Source organism: Bos indicus x Bos taurus, chromosome 11 (assembly GCF_003369695.1).
Source record: "Bos indicus x Bos taurus breed Angus x Brahman F1 hybrid chromosome 11, Bos_hybrid_MaternalHap_v2.0, whole genome shotgun sequence".
NCBI lineage: Eukaryota > Metazoa > Chordata > Mammalia > Artiodactyla > Bovidae > Bos > Bos indicus x Bos taurus.
The window spans coordinates 61481308-61501063 of NC_040086.1; the positions used below are offsets into that span (position 1 = coordinate 61481308).

The window sequence follows — 19756 nt, forward strand, 5'->3', positions numbered from 1 at the left end:
AAAATCCCCCTCCCTTTCCTAAATACTGTCCAAAACAACACAACATTCTTGGTTTTGTCCAAGGGTGAAAGTTAACATCCCTGGGAGGGATCCCATGCTAATCTACTCTGGTCAACTGACTTCCTGATAGGAAAGAAGGACTGGAGAGCAGGTTTGATAAGCCAAAGGGCTAGAGATTAGGAGAAAAGGGCACTTTTTGTCTAATTTACACTTTTGCCAAGACATGCCAGTGGGGTTGTGTTACCCCCAAGAAATCACTGGGAAATATATAATTACCATAATGGTGAGCGTTGTATGAGAATACAGCTCACAGTAGGATTCCACTGATTTTTTTTGCACTACTAGCACTAGGTTGAATAAACATCCTTATTCAGCAGAACTCTTTTAGGTATATTTGGGTTTGAAAGTATTAAATACCTCATCAGAGCAATTGCTATGGACTTTGCTAAGCTGCTGGTAATTTCTTTTTTTAATCTCAGATCTAGACAATAAAGTAAGATGAACTTTGGGGGTATTTTCTTTGAAAGCAGCAGTCAATTTAGATTAAAATTGAATACAGCAATGCCATTGTGAAAACAAGCCAGATTCTCTTGCCATTGCTTGTTTTCTTGACAGCATGTTTCGTACATCTGAAATGTTTGAGCCTACATGGAATACTTGTAGCTCCCAGCACAGTTACAGATTCATTAGATAGCCCAGCTTGATGTTTAAGGCAGAAATGAAGATCTTGAAGATAACCACAGCTCCAGCTACAAATAAAAGAGCTCACTGGGCTCCCTTAATAAAAGGAAACAAATTACCATGTCAAATTTGTTAGATTCAGATAGAATAAATCTCAACAGAGAAGAATTGTGAATGTTTTAGAAAAGTGTTTTGCAATTACTTGGGGGAAAATGCATACATCTACTTAAAATGTACATATTCTGATAACCTAGCATCATGAAAGCATTTTATTTTAATAGCCTAGTGTATCATACAAATTTTTTATTTCCGTATCCACCCAATATGGTTCCTTGATAATATCCTTTATTAAGGCAGGAACCTGATAATACCCATTTGTGAATTCCCTAATAATCTTACTTACTACACAGGAATCTTACAACACAAATTCACTAAGGTGCTAACAATTTCATGGTGTTCTGAGTAAGAGTCAATATATTGTTGTCTTCATATTTCCTCAACTGTAAATTTATGATCTCTTACATGGGTTATGCTTACCACAACAGGCTTTCTTTAGGCACCCTGCTATCTACCTAATCTTGAGAGTATACCAATACTAACAAATAATTACTTGAGATAACTCTGCAGGTGAAAATATTACAGTAACCTTAGAGCCCCCAAATTCTGAAGTTATACTCTTCTTTTTAACTAACATCCACTGAGTACCTACTGTGGGTCAAGCATATGCTAGGCATTTTCTCATTGCAGACGCACGGGAATCTCCATAGATGTGTTGGACTACCTCCAAAAAGCACATTCAATTAACATTAAATAAATATTGTGGGTCTCCTATGAGTTGAGGCCAAGTCTCACGATGCAGACTTCTTGAAAGAACATGTTCTTACTGATTATTCTTCTCTAAAATTACTAAAAAGAAGGTTAGGTACAGAATACTATCTACCATGTTTACTTTGAAATGTAATAAAATGGAATAAGAAAATCTATAAATATGGAAAGAAGGCAGTGAGGGAAAAAGCTCTCCAATAAAGGCTTTTTGACATATTTCCTGTTTTCTTTACGTTGTAAATCACCTCTAGAAACATCTTCACTGGCCATGGTTTCCCACTATTAATGTCAATGCTAATCACAAACATTTGAAATAAAGATACAAATTCAAGAATGTTTAGATGCATTTTACATTAAGTAAATAAATTACTCATAATAAAAATAATATATACTGCAAAATAGAAAAACTGATTTCATTATTCCACATGGCACTTTTTTTTCCCCCTTTTTTCGGGGGGGTGGGTTACAGTGCCTCATCTCTCTCTGAAAATAAACATCTGAGATCCTATGGACAAAATCACTTATTTACAGAAGGTTAGGAAATCTAGGCAGCCACAAGGTAGAGGGGGATTAGAAGTCTAAGTTAAAACGAAAACAAGAAGAACAACCTAAGCTGTAATTCTCTCTCTGTCACACACACACACACACACACACACACACGCACAATCAGTGGTAAAGTCTATTGTCTGGACAAAGAACTTGGGATGTGAGAAATACTACTGTTTAAAGTGAAGGAGAAATAAGGATTTTTGTTTAGGACCCTTTGTCTTCCAAACCCTAGAAAGTACATGAAATTCCTCATCAAAGTTTAAAATCTGAGCATATTCTACACATGAACTTAGTCTGAAATGTGCAATGACTTCATTGTGAGTTCCAACACAGGTATATACAGAAAAGTTATTATGTTGACAAACACTATACAGTAAGTTACCATATAGGAGTAATTATTTGATACCTGATTTTGTCAGTTTAATAGGGCATGAATATTTTTGTCTTTTTAGTTCCAGTAATACAACTCCAAAGCATCCTCAAAAAATAACCAACTCAATAAAACATATTTCATGTATATACAAAACTCACTTACGAAATATATTTTAAATCTGACCTTCTCTCTCTGGCGTGAGCTTTTGTCTAAGAAGATGGTTTACAATGGCACACATGCTGATAAAGCACTCATGGCCCAGAGTGTCCCAGTTCATACCACTCAGGATGTTTACTGCCTCATAGATCTCGTCACAGTGAATATACTGGGAGATGATGTCTACCTGACCCAGGTGTCCTTGTGTGAAGATGCCTGTCACAAAAAATACATAAAATCAAGTGAGTCATTTAAAAATAAAAATAACATTTAACTTTTCTAGAAAGGAAAAAAAAAACAGTGATCTTTTCTTGCATAAAGAGCTTGAAACGTGGGGTTTGGGGGAGGCCAATAGTCATATATGGCACTGTGGTCAAATCTTCAAGTATCACCTACCAACTCCATCTTGCTTATGCTTACCATTCACCACATAGTAAAACTTTTTACTCTACATATCAACTGTTTAGACTAAAAATGAATAAATGTGAGAACTTTTAGGTAAATCACAATAGCTAACTGAATTTCCCATATGTCATTTAGGCCTCTATTGTATTTATGTGTGTGTGTGTTTAGCTGTGGGGGGTCTTCACTGAGAAATGCAGTCTTTTCGTTGCAGTGCACAGGCTTCTCTAGTGATGGGGCACATGCTCCAGAGCATGTGGATTCAGCAGCTGTGGCACAAGCACATTGCTTCTTTAGTAGCGGCATATGGGTTCAGTTGCCTCATGGGATCTTAGTTCCCTGATCAAGAATCAAACCCACGTCTCCTGCATTGGAGGGCAAATTCTTAACTACTGGACCACCAGGGAAGTCCCTGTGGTATATACGTAAAGACAGAATTTTGATGTAACACAATTCTTATTGACCAGATTAAGTTGCATCTGATCTTCAGCCACATGTACTTGGTGGGAAAAAGTACAAATATTTATGACATAGAATAACACATACCAATTTATTTTAAATTGGCATTTAAAGATTATCATCTTTGATTACTAATGAATATTCAGTTCAGTTCAGTCACTCAGTTGTATCTGACTCTTTGCAATCCCATGGACTGCAGCATGACAGGCTTTCCTGTCCATCACCAATTCCTGGAGTTTGCTCAAACTCATGTCCATTGAGTCGGTGATGCCATCCAACCATCACATCCTCTATTGTCCCCTTATCCTCCTGCCTTCAATCTTCCCTAGCATCAGGGTCTTTTCCAAGGAGTCAGTTCTTCGCATCAGGTGGCCAAGGTATTGGAGTTTCAACTTCAGCATCAGTCCTTCCAATGAATATTCTGGACTGATCTCCTTTAGGATGGACTGGTTGGATCTCCTTGCAGTCCAAGGGACTCTCAAGACTCTTCTCCAACACCACATTTCAAAAGCATCAATTCTTCAGCATGTAGCTCTCTTTATAGTCCAATTCTCACATCCATACATGACTTAGGAAAAACCATAGCTTTGACTAGACAGACCTTTGCTGGCAGAGCAATGTCTCTGTTTTTTAATCTAGGTTGGTCATAGCTTTCCTTCCAAGGAGCAAGCATCTTTTAATTTTGTGGCTCCAGTCACCATCTGTAGTGATTTTGGAGCCCCCCAAAATAAAGTCTCTCACTGTTTCCATTGTTTCCTCATCTATTTGCCATGAAGTGATGGGACGTGAAGCCATGAGCTTCGTTTTCTGAATGCTGAGTTTTAAGCCAACTTTTTCACTCTCCTCTTTCACTTTCATCAGAAGGCTCCTTAGTTCTTCACATTCTGCCATAATGGTGGTGTTGTCTGTGTATCTGAGGTTATTGATATTTCTCCCAGGAATCAATTGCAGCTTGTGCTTCAACCAGTCTGGCATTTCTCATGATGTACTCTGCATATAAGTTAAATAAGCAGGGTGACAATATACAGTCTTGACATTATCCTTTCCCTATTTGAAACCAGTCTGTTGTTCCATGTCTACTACTAACTGTTGCTCCTTGACTTGCATACAGATTTCTCAGGAGGCAGGTCAGCTGGTCTGGTATTCCCATCTCTTTCAAAATTTTCCATAGTTTGTTGTGATCCACACAGTCAAAGGCTTTGGCATAGTCGATATAGCAGAAGTAGATGTTTTCCCGGAACTCTCTTGCTTTTTAGATGATCCAGTGGATGTTTGCAATTTGATCCCTGATTCCTCTGCCTTTTCTATAACCAGCTTGAACATCTGGAAGTTGACAGTTCACATACTGTTGAAGCCTGGCTTGGAGAATTTTGAGCATTACTTTGCTAGTGTGTGAGATGAGTGCAAATTGTGCAGTAGTTTGAATATTCTTTAGCATTGCTTTTTTGGGGGATTAGAATGAAAACTGACCTTTTCCAGTCCCGATGCCACTGCTGAGTTTTCCAAATTTATTGGCATATTGAGTGCAGCACTTTAACAGCATCACCTTCTAGGATTTGAAATAGCTCAGCTGGAATTCCATCCCCTCCACTAGCTTTGTTAGTAGTGATGCTTCCTAAGGCCCACTTTACTTCACATTCTAGGATTCTGGCTCTAGGTGAGTGATTACACCATCATGATTATCTGGGTCATGAAGATCCCTTTTGCATAGTTCTTCTGCATATTCTGGCCACCTCTTCTTCTTAATCTTCTGTTTCTGTTAGGTCCCTACCATTTCTGTCCTTTATTGAGCCCATCTTTGCATGAAACGGTCCCTCAGTATATCTAATCTTCTTGAAATGATCTCTAGTCTTTCCCATTCTATTGTTTTCCTCTATTTCTTTGCACTGATCACTGAGGAAGGCTTTCTAATCTCTCCTTGCTATTCTTTGGAACTCTGCATTCAAATGGGTATATCCTTTTCTCCTTTCCTTTAGCTTCGCTTCTTTTCATAGCTATTAGTAAGGCCCCCTCAGACAACCATTTTGCCTTTTTGCATTTCTTTTTCTTGGGATAGTCTTGATCACTGCCTCCTGTACAATGTCACAAACTTCCGTCCATATTTCTTCAGGCACTCTATCAGACCTAATCCCTCGAATCTGTTTGTCACTTCCACTGTATAATCATAAGGGATTTGATTTGGGTCACACCTGAGGGGTCCAGTGATTTTCCCTACTTTCTTCAATTTCAGTCTGAATTTGGCAATAAGGAGTTCATGATCTGAGCCACAGTCAGCTCCCAGTCTTATTTTTGCTGATGGTATAGAGCTTCGCCATCTTTGGCTGCAAAGAATATAATCAATCTGATTAAAGTACTGACCATCTGGTGATGTCCACGTGTAGTCTTCTCTTATATTGTAAGAGGGTGTTTGCTATGACCAGTACCTTCCCTTGGCAAAACTCTATTAGCCTTTGCCCTACTTCATTTTGTACTCTGAGGCCAAAATTGCATGTTACTCCAGGTATCTGTTGACTTCCTACTTTTGCATTCTAGTCCCCTATAATGAAAAGGACATATTTTTTGGGTGTTAGTTCTAGAAGGTCTTGTAGGTCTTCACAGATGCATTCGACTTCAGCTTCTTCAGCATTACTGGTTGGGGCATAAACTTGGATTACTGTGATACTGAATGGTTTGCCTTGGAAATGAACAGAGACCATTCTGTCATTTTTGAGATTATTATAAAGAAATGATTATTAGTAAAGAAATAATTAGAATTAATCTTGTTATTGATCCTCTTGCATAACTAAAGAAAATGCACTTCTAAGCTAACAGAAATACGAACATCAAACAAAGCGGTGGGTCGGGGGGGGGTGGGGGGAGGCATTCTGTTCGAATTTTATCTTATCTTTTAAATATGGAAGACCTCTTGTGAAACAAATTCTGTGTAATTAAATGACAATAAGCACTAGCACCTTTTAAGGTTTTTTTTTAAGCTTTAAAAAAATATTTGTTTGTAAAATCTTTTTCCTTCTGCAAACGTTTACTGATTTGAGTGAATCTACAAAAACTTCTCAGTACAAATAATCATAAAGTTAAATGAAAAAATGTATGTGAAGTTATTTGGAATCTGTAAAGTATATAATATACTACTATAACTCTTCATTACTGTCATCATCATCATCACTTACCTGAAATAGTTATAGGTTTCAGAATTTATAAAAATGTATTAGCTCATGAGAAAGATCCTGAAAGTATTGATTTTAACTTCAAATCATATAAAAGTGAGACCTTGTACTATACCAGCAGGACTCAACTTGATAAGGAATCTGGGGAATTACCCTGACTATTCTGGAGGGAGGAAATGGCAACCCACTCCAGTATTCTTGCCTGGAGGATCTCATGGACATAGTAGCCTGGAGGGCTACAATCCACAGGGTCACAAAGAGTAAGGCACAACTGAAGCGACTTACACCAGCACCCCCACTGTACTAAGCAATAAAACTTTACTATTCTTCTTGTGTTGGTAGAATCAACAAATGCTACTGTCCAAAAGCCTTCATGCTGCTGCTGCTGCTAAGTCACGTCAGTCATGTCTGACTCTGTGCAACCCCATAGACAGCAGCCCACCAGGCTCCCATCCCTGGGATTCTCCAGGCAAGAATACTGGAGTGGGTTGCCATTTTCTTCTGCAGTGCATGAAAATGAAAAGTGAAAGTGAAGTCACTCAGTGGTGTCTGACTCTTCGTGACCCCATGGACTGTAGCCCACCAGGCTCCTCCGTCCATGGGATTTCCTAGGCAAGAGTACTGGAGTGGGTTACCACTGCCTTCTCCGAAAGTCCTCATGATCCTACAGTAAAGTGCTGGAAGTCTTCATAAATCAGGGTGGTTCCTTTGCAGTAGATATTAATGTTTAAGAATTCTGAAGACAACCAAAAATATGCTGAAATCTATTGAGTTTGTCTATATCCTAATACTTCTAACATGAGCAATAACTGACATATTGAGAGGAAAAGCTAACATATAGTCATAAATGTTTATGATCAATTTATTAAATCAAATTGTTTAAAAGGTGATAAAGAGAAAAACTTAAAAAGCAGCCAATGAACACAAAAGCTGGTTCTTTGGAACAATGTATAAAATTGAACAACTTCTGCCTAAATTGAGGAAAAGAGAAGATACATTTCTCAGTATCAAGAATAATCACTACAGGTCCCACAGACATTAAAAAATAGTAAGTGAATAATATGACTAACTTTATAGATATAAATATAATTTAAATGAAATGTATTCCTTGAAAGACACAAATTATCAAATCTCATTTAAAAAGAAATAAGAATAGATAACCTGAATGATCCTATATTATTTAAATTTGGATGTGAAGTTTAAAAACCTTTAAACATACACACACAAAAAACCAGATGACTTCATTGGTGAACTGTCTCAAACAGTAAGAGAAGAAATAATATCACCTTTACATAACTCAAAATATAAGACGAGGGAATGATTCCTATTGCATTTAATGATATCAGCATTACATTGAGACCAAAACTGACAAACATCACAGGAGAAGAAAAAGAAAACTAAAGGTCAGTACCTCCCATAAACAAATACAAAAATCCTTAACAGAATATTAACAAATTAAGCAACATATTAAAAACACAATATATCATGAACAAGAGATTTATCCCACAAATACAAGGTCACTGAAACATCTGAAAACTAATCAGTTCACTATATGACCAGAAAAATCACACAATCATTTTAATACAGAAAAAAGAAGCACTTGAAAAAAACTGAACATCCACTCAAGAAAACATAACCCAGTAGACTAGGAATAGAAGGGGACTTCCTCAACCTCCTACCACCGTGTGTGTGTTAGTTGCTCAGTTGTGCCCAGCTCTTTGCAACCCTATTGACTGTAGCAGCCAGCTTCTCTGTCCGTGGGATTTCCCAGGCAAGAATGCTAAAGTGGGCTTCCAGTTGAAGATGATGGAGAAGAAGGACATGAGTTCATCTCCTTCTGCAAGAGCACCAAAATTAAAACTATCTTCTGAACAACCATTGACAGGAGAATGCTGGATAAAAGATACCAAAAAAGATATCCAATGCCCAATGACAAAGAAGCTGGAGGAAGATGGTAGGAGGGGCACAATCATGATAAAATCAAATCCCATACCCACCAGGTGAGTGACCCACAAACTGCAGAACAATAATACCAAAGAAGTTTTCCCACTGTTGTGAAGGTTCTGAACCCAACATCAGGCATCCCAGCCTGGGGATCTGACAAAGGGACTGGAAATCCCCAGGGAATCTGACCTTGAAGGCCAGTGGAATTTGATTATTGGACTTCCACAGGACTGGGGGAAAGAGACTCCAGTCTTGGAGGGCACAAACGAAATCTTGCATGCACCAAGACCCAGAGGAAAGGAGCAGTGACCCCACAGGAGACTGAATCAAAATTTCCTTGTTAGTGTTGGAGGTTCTCCTGTGGAGGCCTGGGTTGGCAGGGGCTCACCACAGGGATGGGGCACTGGCAGCAGCAAGTTGAGAAGGTCCCCCATGGTATAAGCCCTCTTGGAGGTTAACCCTACCATACAGCCTGTAGACCCTAGGACTGGGTCATCTCTGGCCAAACGACTATCAGGGAGGGAGCACAACCCCACCCATCAGCAGATAATTGAATTAGCTTTATTGAGCAAGGCCCTGTCCACCAGAGCAAGACCTCATTTTTCCCACCACCAGTCCCTCCTATCAGGAAGCTGACACAAGCCTCTTAGCCTCCTCCATCAGAGGGCAGACAGAAGAAGCAAGAAGAACCACAGTCCCATGGTGGCTAGAAGAAAAAATATATTACAGAAAGTTTATCAGGATGAAAAAGCAGAAAGCTATGTTCCAGATAAAGAGACAAGGTAAAATATCAGAAAAAAACTAAATGGAGATAGGCAACCTTCCAGAAACAAAATTCAAAATAATGTTAGTGAAGATGATCCAGAATACTGAGAAAACAAGAGAAGATCCCAAAAATGTTTACCAAAACCTACAAAAATTAAAGAACAGACAGATGAATAACACACAAGAAGAAATCAACAACAGAATAACTGAGGCAGAAGAAGGGATAAATGACCTGAAGAACAGAGTGGTGGAAATCACTGCCATAGAACAGAATATAGAAAAAAAGAATAAAAAGAAATGAAGACAGTCTAAAAGACCTCAGGGACAACATTAAACACATCAACATTCACATTATAGGGGTCCCAGAAGGAGGAGAGAGAGAGAGAAGGAACCTGAGAAAATATTTGAAGAGATAATAGTTGAAAACTTCCCTAACATGGGAAAGGAAATAGTCAACCAAGTCCAGGAAGCACAGAGAGTCCCAGGCAGGAAAAACCCAAGGAGGAACTCACCAAGACACACAGTAATTAAAACTGACAAAGATTAAAGACAAAGATAAAATATTAAAAGCAATAAGGGAAGAATGACAAATAACATACAACGTAACTCCCATCAGGCTAACAGCTGATTTCTCAACAGAAATTCTACAAGCCAGAAGGGAATGCATGATATACATAAAGTGATGAAAGGGAAGAAGCTACAACCAAGAATACTCTACTCAGTAAGACTCTCATTCAGATTTGATGGAGAAATCAAAAGCTTTACAGACAAGCAAAAGTTAAGAGAATTCACCACCACCAAACCAGCTTTACAACAAATGCTAAAGGAACTTCTGTAGGCAGGAAACACAAGACAAGGGAAAGACCTACAGAAAATAAATCCAAAACAATTAAGAAAATGGTAATAAAATCATATATACTGATAATTACCTTAAATGTACATGGATTAAATGCACCAACCAAAAAACATAGGCTACCTGGGTGTATGGAAGCATGTGCATGTAAGCACTTCCACTTATCACATCACTGTGCTTGATGCCCCCAAACTGTATGTAATGATTTTATATTGTTTAGGTTAATCATGTTCCCATTAGGGCTTGCAGCTATAACTATCTTTTATTTTTTGTCTGGCTATTGACTGTGAAAACTGATAAACATGTTTTACTATTGTGATTACATAACTATTACTTACTTAATACCATAGTATCATGATTGGTCCACAGAAAAATGAAAGAACTCTATTATCACCAAAACTACAGTTTAATAGAAAAACCTGTAGTCACTTTTTAAAATCCAGATGCATATCAGAATTACCTTGGAGTTTTTTGAAAAATACAAATGCCTAGGTATTGCTTTTTTTTCCTCCAGAGCTCCAGATACTTTTCTAATGATCAGCCATATTAAAAAACAACTGAACTATATGAAGATCTTTTACTTTTATCTAGTTTGTTTCACTTTTTCTATTTCATATTCAGTGCTCTGATTTAATTTACTTTAGGTTTTTCAATTACTCCATCTCTTTTTTAAAAATATGTATAATATATATATTTTAGAAAACTTACAAATTTTTGCCTAACTAAAAAATTTATGACATTTTGATTACACTTGTTTGACTTAGTATGAATAGAATGCTAGATTTCTAAGTAAAAAAAAAATAGATATGCAACAAGCAACTAAAGTGTACTGTATGCCACAGGTAACTACAGCCAGTATCTTATAATAACCTATAATGGAAAATAGTTTCAAAAATTACATATGTGTATGTATTTAACCGAATCACCTTACTCTGCACCTGAAACACGGCAGGTCAACTATACTTCAATAAAATATATATATTTAAAAAAAAAGAATACTGGAATGAGAAAGAATCCCTTCTCCAGGGGATCTTCCCAACCCATGGATCGAACCTAGGTCTCCTACATTCCAGGCAGATTCTTTACCATTTAAGCCACCAGGGAAGCCCAATAACATCATACATACACTATATTAAATGCTGACCACCTAAGACTGGAAACAAAGCAAAGATATCTTCTGTTTTCATTTCTACTTAATATTGTACCATCCTAGATAGTAAAACAGAGAAGAAAACAAAAGGCCTGCAGGTAGGATAAGAATATATGAAACTTGTTTTTAGTTGTAGTTGTCATAATCATCTATGTAGAAAATCCTAAGTAGTCTATAATAAAAAGTCACTCCAACTAATGAGTTTAATAGGATTGCAGGATACATGTTCTATATTTTCAAATTTTATTTTTATAAAATCCCAATGAACAATTAAAACTTGTAATTAAAAATACTATTTACAATAGCATCCAAAAACATGAACAAACTATTTACAAGATCTTGTACATTTTAAAATATAAAACACTGCTGGGAGAAATTAAAGGCCTGGATAAATGGAGAGATATATTGTGTTCATAAATTGGGAGATTCAATATTGTCAGGTCTTCCCTGTAGCTCAAACAGTAAAGAATCTGCCTGCAATGCAGGAGACCTGGGTTCAATCCCTGGGTCGGGAAGATCCTCTGGAGAAGGGAATGGCAATCCATTCCAGTATTCTTGCCTGGAGAATCCCGTGGACAGAGGAGCCTGGTGGGCTACAGTCCATGGGAGGGCAAAGAGTCGGACATGACTGAGCAACACTACAATATTGTTAAATTGTCATTCTATCCAAAACTGATCTATAGATTCAACATAATCTCAATCAAAATTCCATTAGGTGTTTTTATAGAAACTGACAAGTTAGTTTGAAAACATATAGAAATTCAAAACATGTAGAGTAACCAAAACAATTCTGAAAAGAACAAAGTTGGAGGACTAATGGTACCTGGCTTCAAGACTTACTGTTAAACCACCATAATGAAGACAGTGTGGTACTCAAGTATGGACATATAGATCAATGGACAAGAACAGAGTCTTTTTATAGATACACACACACATATGGTCAAAGGAGTTCAATGGTGAAAGTATAGTCTTTCCAACAGCTGCTTCTGGAACAACTGAATATTCATATTAAAAATTAATTTCAACTCATATCTCACACCATATACAAAGATATAACTTGAGTTAGTCAATAAACCTAATTGTAGGAGCTAAAATAATAAAATTTCTAGAAGAAAAAAGGGTCAAAGACTATTTTGATAAGACAAACAATACAAGTTGCCGGGGACCAGCCCCAGCTGATCCAGGGTATTCGAAGGAGAGACGGCCTAGGCGACTATTTATATGCTAATTAGAGATATAGAGAACAATAGAATGAGGATAGCTCAGTAGGAAAATTCAGTGGAGAAAAGAAGCTGAGTAGCTTGGTTTACGAGGGAGACCAATAAAACTTCAAGACAAGAAGTTTGCACCACTTACGTAGGCCGCAGGCGCCCTCTCGAATAGCGGAAGGTGCCTCACCCTAGACACCTTCTCGAGTGGGTCTTAGAAGCCCAGGCATAATTAGTAAGCGTGGTGGGTTCCGCGCTCCAGATGGAGACTCAGCTGGAAGTTAAAGGGAAGAATGACATGGGGAGACCAAGCGTTGGTGAGCAAGGCCCGTAGCTTTATTTTTAACAAGGGCTTTTATACCCTAAGTTACACATAGAGGATAATAGGGGATGCAAAGTCAGCAGTCTTTGATTCTTATCAAAAACCAAGGTTTCTTTCCTGCAAATTTATCGTATACAAATGGTTTAGGTGATTTACATCATCTTCTGGCCAGAAGGCCTACTAACATTTTATGACTCTTGACAAGGACTTATCAACAAAGACTTATTTTCTCTAAGAGTAATTATTTTAAGGTTTGGCACCATCTTCCAAAGATAAAATTGCACTCCTATAGGGCGGATGTGTAATGGGCTTACAACAAAGGAAAGAATTTATTACCTTAAGGGTCTAAAGTTACTAACACCAAGGCCACTACTTATTTTTTACTATATACCAACTATTAATTAATACACATTCAAGGATACAATTCAGCGGATGTGAAAACTTGGCAACAAGCATTGACTCATCAATGAAATCCTTTACTAGTTTATTCTGACAGTTTTTAACTCTCTGAGAGGCTCTAAGCTATTTGAATATCTTAAGCTTCCCGTGCCTCTGGAGGCTAGGAGACTGTAAACAATCGTATGCATAGCTGCAGGAGTCCGGGTAAACTTGTCAGGCGAGTTAGAGAGCCATCTGAGGGGTTTGGATTTAAACACTCCTAATTGCCCAGGAACTTTATTAATTGGAGCTGTAAGTTAACTCTTTGACAGAGAGAGAGAGAGAGAGATGGTGGTAGGGGACAGCCCCCAGTAAAGTCAGAGGTGAGAGCACAAAGCAATAAAGTAGGCAGACTCTGGTTTTTTGGGGGAAAATGCTCGAGAATATCCGGGGGGACTCCTGAGGCTCGATCCCGCCTTTGCGTATGCCGAGCCTCCTTCCTCATGACCTTTGTCATGAGCAGAATGCCTCACCGGCTCCCCGCAACAAGTCATAAATTAAAACAAATCTAATAGTTGGCTTTCATCAAAACTAAAAACTTCTGCACCTAAAATCTAGTTTAAAAAAAAAATGAAAAGGTAAATTATAGGATGAAATAAAATATTCACAATACTAGTATCCAAGAAAGAACTTGTGTTCAGAATATATAAAAACTTATGATTCAATAAAAAACAATCCAGTTCAACTGGGGCAGAAGATTTGAAGATATATATATGGCAATAAGCACATAAAAGATGAACAACTCCAAGGTTCATCAGGGAAATGCCAACTAACACCAACTACACCTACTACAATGGCTAAAATTAAAAATAGCAGTTTTTTTTAAAAATTAAAAATAAAAGTTTAGTGAAGATGTGGAATAAGTGGAACTCCAAACTATTTTTCTCTTAAATTAAATTTAGCGTAGTACTCAGTTCCAAGGTTCTTCCCAAAAGAGATCAGAATACACCTCCATACAAAGACTAGTACATGAAAGAACAGATCATTTTCAATGAAACTGGCTAAAATTGGAAACAACTAAACTGCCTGTCAACATGTGAAGATAGATTGTGATATCTCTATATAATAGAATACTACTCAATAATGTAAATGAAAATTTACAGATATACACACCAATATGGAAAATTCACTAAGATTAATACTGAGTGAAAGTAGCCAGATACAAACAAGTACCAATTTATTAGTCTACTTCTATGAAATTCTAGAAAAAGCTGATCTAACTTGTAATAACAGACAACAGATCAATGTGCTTTAGCTTTGAGGGAGGCAGGGACTGACTGCAAAGGGGTTTGAGAGAATTTTGAGGGTGATGGAAATGTTTTACATCTTGATTATGGTGGTAATCACATTGTTGTTCAGTCTCTAAGTGGTGTTCAGCTCTTTGCGACCCCATGGACTGAAGCATTTCAGGCTTCCCTGTACTTCACTATCTCCTGGAGTTTGCTGAAACTCATGTTCATTGAGTCGGTGATGCCATCTAACCATCTCATCCTCTGTTGCCCTCTTCTGCTCTCAGTCTTTTCCAGTGAGTCATATCTTTGCATCAGGTGGCCAAAGTATTGAGGCTTCAGCTTCAGCATCAGTCCTTCTACTGAATATTCAGGGTTGATTACCTTTAGGACTGACTGGTTTTATCTCCTTATTGTCCAAGGGACTCTAGAGTCTTCTGCAGCACCACAGTTTGAAAGCATCAGTTCTTCAGTGTTCAGCCTTCTTTATGGTCCAACTCTCACATCTGTACATGACTACTGGAAAAACCAGAGCTTTGGATATATGGACCTATATGACTATATGGACCTATATAACTATAGGTCCATAAAGACTATATGACTATGAGTTTTAAGACAGCTTTTTAACTCTCCTCTTTCAACATCATCAAGAGGCTCTTTAGTTCCTCTTCAGTTTGTGCCACTAGAGCGGTGTGTGCATGCTAAGTCACTTCAGACCTGTCCAACTTTGTGTGACCCAATGGCCTGCAGCCTGCCAGGTTCCTCTGTCCATGGGATTCTCCAGGCAAGAATATTTGACTGGGTTTCCATACCTGCCCCCAGGGGATCATCCCAATCCAGGGACTGAACTCACATCTCCTATGCCTCCTTCATTGGTAGGCAGGTTCTTTATAACCAGCTCCATCTGGGAAGCTCCATTAGAGTGGTATCATCTGCATATACGACATTGCTTATATTTCTCCCAGCAATCTTGATTCCAGCTTCTGATTCATCCAGCCTGACATTTTGCATGATGTACTCTGCATAGAAGTTAAATAAGAAGGGTGACAATATTCAGCCTTGAGATACTCCTTTCCCAATTTTTAAACAGTCCATTGTTCCATATTTGTTTCTAACTGCTGCTTCTTGACCTGCAAACAGGTTTCTCAGAAGGCAGGTAAGGTGGTCTGGGATTCTCATCTCTTTAAAAATTTTCTACAGTTTGTTGTGATCAACACTCAAAGACTTCAGTGTAGTCAATGAAGCAGAAGTAGATATTTTTCTGGAATTCCCTTGCTTTTTCTATGACATAGTGGATGTTAACAATTTGAGCTCTGGTTCCTTTGCCTTTCCTAAAACCAGCTATACATCTGAAAGTTTTCAGTTTACGAACTGCTGAAGCCTAGCTTGAAGGATTTTGAGCATAATCTTGGTAGCATGTGAAATTAGTGAACTGTACGGTAGTTTGAGCATTCTTTGGCATTGCCTTTCTTTGGGATTGGAATGAAAACTGGCCTTTTCCAGTCCTGTGGCCACAGCTAACTTTTCTAAATTTGCTAGCATACTGACTGCAGCAATTTAACAGCATCGTCTTTTAGGATTTGAAGTAACTCAGCTCGAATTCCATCACCTCCACTAGCTTTCTTTGTAGTAATGCTTCCTAAGGCCCACTTAACTTCACATTCCAGGATGTCTGGCTCTAGGTGAGTGACCACAACGTTGTGGTTATCTGGGTCATTAAGATCTTTTTTGTATAGTTCTTCTGTATATTCTTGGCACCTCTTCTTAATATCTTCTTCTCTTAGGTCCTTGCCGTTTTCTTTCACTCTGCCCATGTTTGCATGGAATATTCCCTCAGTATCTCCAATTTTCTTGAAGAGATCTCTAGTCTTTGCTATTCTATTGTTTTCTTCTATTTCTTTGCTTTATTCACTTAAGAAGGCTTTCTTATCTCTCATTGCTATTCTTTGAAACTTTGCATTCAAATGGGTATATCTTTCCCTTTTCTCCTTTGCCTTTCACTTCTCCTGTTTTATCAGCTATTTGTAAGTCCTCCTCAGACAATCACTTTGCCTTCTTGCATTTCTTTTTTATTAGGATGGTTTTGGTCACTGCCACCATACAATGTTACAAACCTCCGTCTGCAGTTCCTGAGGCACTCTATCAGACCTAATCCCTTGAAATGTATTCGCCACCTCTGCTGTATAACCCTAAGGGATTTGTCTTAGGTCATACCTGAATAGTCTTGTGGTTTTCCCTGCTTTCCTCAATTTAAGCCTGAATTTTGTGGTAAGGAACTGATGATCTGAGCCACAGTCAGCTCGAGGTCGTGTTTTGCCTACTCTATAGAGCTTCTCCATCTTCGACTGCAAAGAATATATCAGTGTGATTTCTGTTTTGACCATCTGATGATGTTCATGTGTAAAGTTTCTCGGGTTGCTGAAGAAGGTGTTTGCTATGACCACTTCATTCTCTTGGCAAACTCTGTTAGTCTTTGTGCTGCTTCATTTTGTACTCCAAGGCCAAACTTGCTTGTTCCTCCAGGTCTCTCTTGAGTTCCTACTTTTGCACTCCAATCCCCCACGCCGAAAAGGACATCTTTCTTTCTTTTTTTTTTTTTTTGGTATTCATTCTAGAAGCTCTTGTAGGTCTTCATAGAAATCGTTCAGCTTCAGCTTCTTCGGCATTACTGGTTGGGGCACAGACTTGGATTGCTGTGATACTGTATGGTTTGCCTTGGAAACGAACCAAGATCATTCTGTCATTTTTGAGGCTGCACCCAAGTATTGCATTTCAGACTCTTTTGTTGACTGTGAGGGTTACTTCATTTCTTCTAAGGGATTCTTGCCTATACCAGTAGACATAATGGTTATCTGAATTATATTCACCCATTCCTGTTCCATTTCAGTTTCCCAAGATGTTGATGTTCGCTCTTGCCATCTCCTGCTTGACCATGTCCAATTTACCTTGATTCACAGACTACTGGTTTTTCCAGTAGTTGTGTATGGATGTGAGAGTTGGACTATAAAGAAAGCTGCATGCCAAAGAATTGATGCTTTTGAACTGTGGTGTTGGAGAAGACTCTTGAGAGTCCTTTGGACTACAAGATCAAACCAGTCCATGCTAAAGGTAATCAGTCCTGAATATTCACTGGAAGGACTGATGCTGAAGCTGAAACTCCAATACTTTGGCCACCTGATGTGAAGAACTGACTTCTTAGAAAAGACCCTGATGCTGGGAAAGATTGAAGGCGGGAGGAGAAGGGGACAACTGAGGATGAGATGGTTGGATAGCATCACCGACTCAATGGACATGGGTTTGAGTAAGCTCCGGGAGTTGGTGATGGACAGGGAAGCCTGGCATGCTGCAGTCCATGGGGTCTTAAAGAGTCAGATACGACTGAGTGACTGAAGTGAACTGAATAATCATTAGTAACTGAAGATGATAATCTTTAAATGCCAATTTAAAATAAATTGGTATGTAGTCTATGTCACAAATATTTGTACTTTTTTCCCCTAGTACATGGGGCTGAAGACCAGACTTCTCAGGTGGCAGGTCAGGTGGTTTGGTATTCCCATCTCTTAAGAATTTTCCACAGTTTGTTGTGATCCATATAGTCAAAGGCTTTGGTGTAGTCAACAAAGCAGATGTAGATGTTTTTCTGGAACTCTTGCTTTTTCAGTGATCCAACGGATGTTGGCAATTTGATCTCTGGTTCCTCTGCCTTTTCTAAATCCAGGTTGAACATCTGGAAGTTCTCAGTTCATGTACTGTTGAAGCCTAGCTTGGAGAATTTTGAGTATTACTTTGCTAGCATGTGAGATGAGTGCAATTGTGTGGTAGTTTGAATATTCTTTGGCATTGCCAGAATCTCTTCTCAATGGAAGAGACTGACTGTGGGGAAAACTTGGTCTTGCACTGGTGGGCAGGGAAATGCTCAGGAAATTTTTAATCCAATTTTCTACTGATGGGTGGGGCTGTGTCCTCACCGCAGCCCCCCACAACCCCACTAGTTGTTTGGCCTGAGGTGACCCTATCCTGAGACTACAGACTCTATGTTAGGGCTAAATGTGACCTCCAAACAGACTTTTGCCAACACGCCCCTCCCAGGACCGCACAGCAGGCCACCGCTGACACACACCTCTGCAGGAGACCCTGCATCACTCACAGGCAGGTCTGGCTCAGCCTCTTATGGGGTCATTTCTCCTTTCTCCTTGATCCTTTGGCACACAAATGCTTTGTGCCCTCCAACAGTCTCTGGTAATCATGAGGATATACATATTTCCCCAAATTCATTGATCTATACATTTTAAATAGGTATAATTTATTTGTAAATTACACTTGAAAAACATGATTTAAAAATCTGTCATCACTTTTGTATGAAGAAAGCAGAACGCTGTCTGGAACAGCAATCCATCTCAAATGACACGAGATCCAGTTTTAAGATGACTAGGCATCTAATAAAGTACCTGACATTTTCTTCCAGCAATAAGTTGCCACCAATTACCACTTTGGTAAAGTAAACTTTAAATAACTTATTAAAAATAACTCTTTTAAAGAACACATACTTCTTGTAAAAGTTCTCAGAGAAAAATCATACTACTTGCTGTTTAGATGAAGTGACGGACACATACGTAATATTGCCCATGATTTTCAAAATCCTATGAGAGGGAAGAAGTTAGCTTTAATTATTTAATATCACCACTCGGACATTTAACCTTTTCCTAACTTTGCAGGTGTTATAAGCACATTGTAGGAGCACTCTAAGTAGATGGAATGATCAACACACTATGGAAAGAGGAGTGTGAGAGTACATGCTGTGATTGGGAAGCTCCTAAGGCAGCAGAGCTGAGAGATGAAGCCTAGGAGACAGACAGGGCTTATTAACTACTGAAGGATTTCAAGCTGCAGAAAAGAGAAAACTGAAAGTGTCAGTCACTCAGTCATGTCCAGCTCTTTGTGACCCCATAGACTGTAGCCTACCAGGTTTCTGTGCCCATGGAATTCTCCAAGGAGAATACTGGAGTGGATAGCCGATCCCTTCTTCAGGGCATCTTCCTGACCCAGGGATCAAATCAGGGTCTCCTGCATTGCAGGCAGAATCTTTACCACCAGGGAAGCCAAATCTATGAACAGATGTGCACTCTGGTGGCACTTAAGGGGATTAATTGAGCGGTAGGTGGGGAAGATTGGAAGGCAGAGCATTACAGACAGAGGGCCACTGCTTGATCATGGTACAATAGGGAAGGTCTAGATTTA

At 38.7% G+C, this 19756-nt stretch overlaps 1 protein-coding gene across 4 annotated transcripts in view; it reads right to left on the reverse strand.

Moving 5' to 3' along the window:
• Window positions 1–19756, reverse strand: part of WDPCP (WD repeat containing planar cell polarity effector) — a 293475-nt gene that overhangs the window by 97514 nt on the left and 176205 nt on the right. For all 4 annotated transcript variants that reach the window (XM_027555613.1, XM_027555617.1, XM_027555616.1 and 1 more), the window contains exon 11: window positions 2612–2800. In XM_027555613.1, the coding sequence (XP_027411414.1) occupies window positions 2612–2800 (189 nt within the window). The remainder of the gene's footprint in view (window positions 1–2611; window positions 2801–19756) is intronic.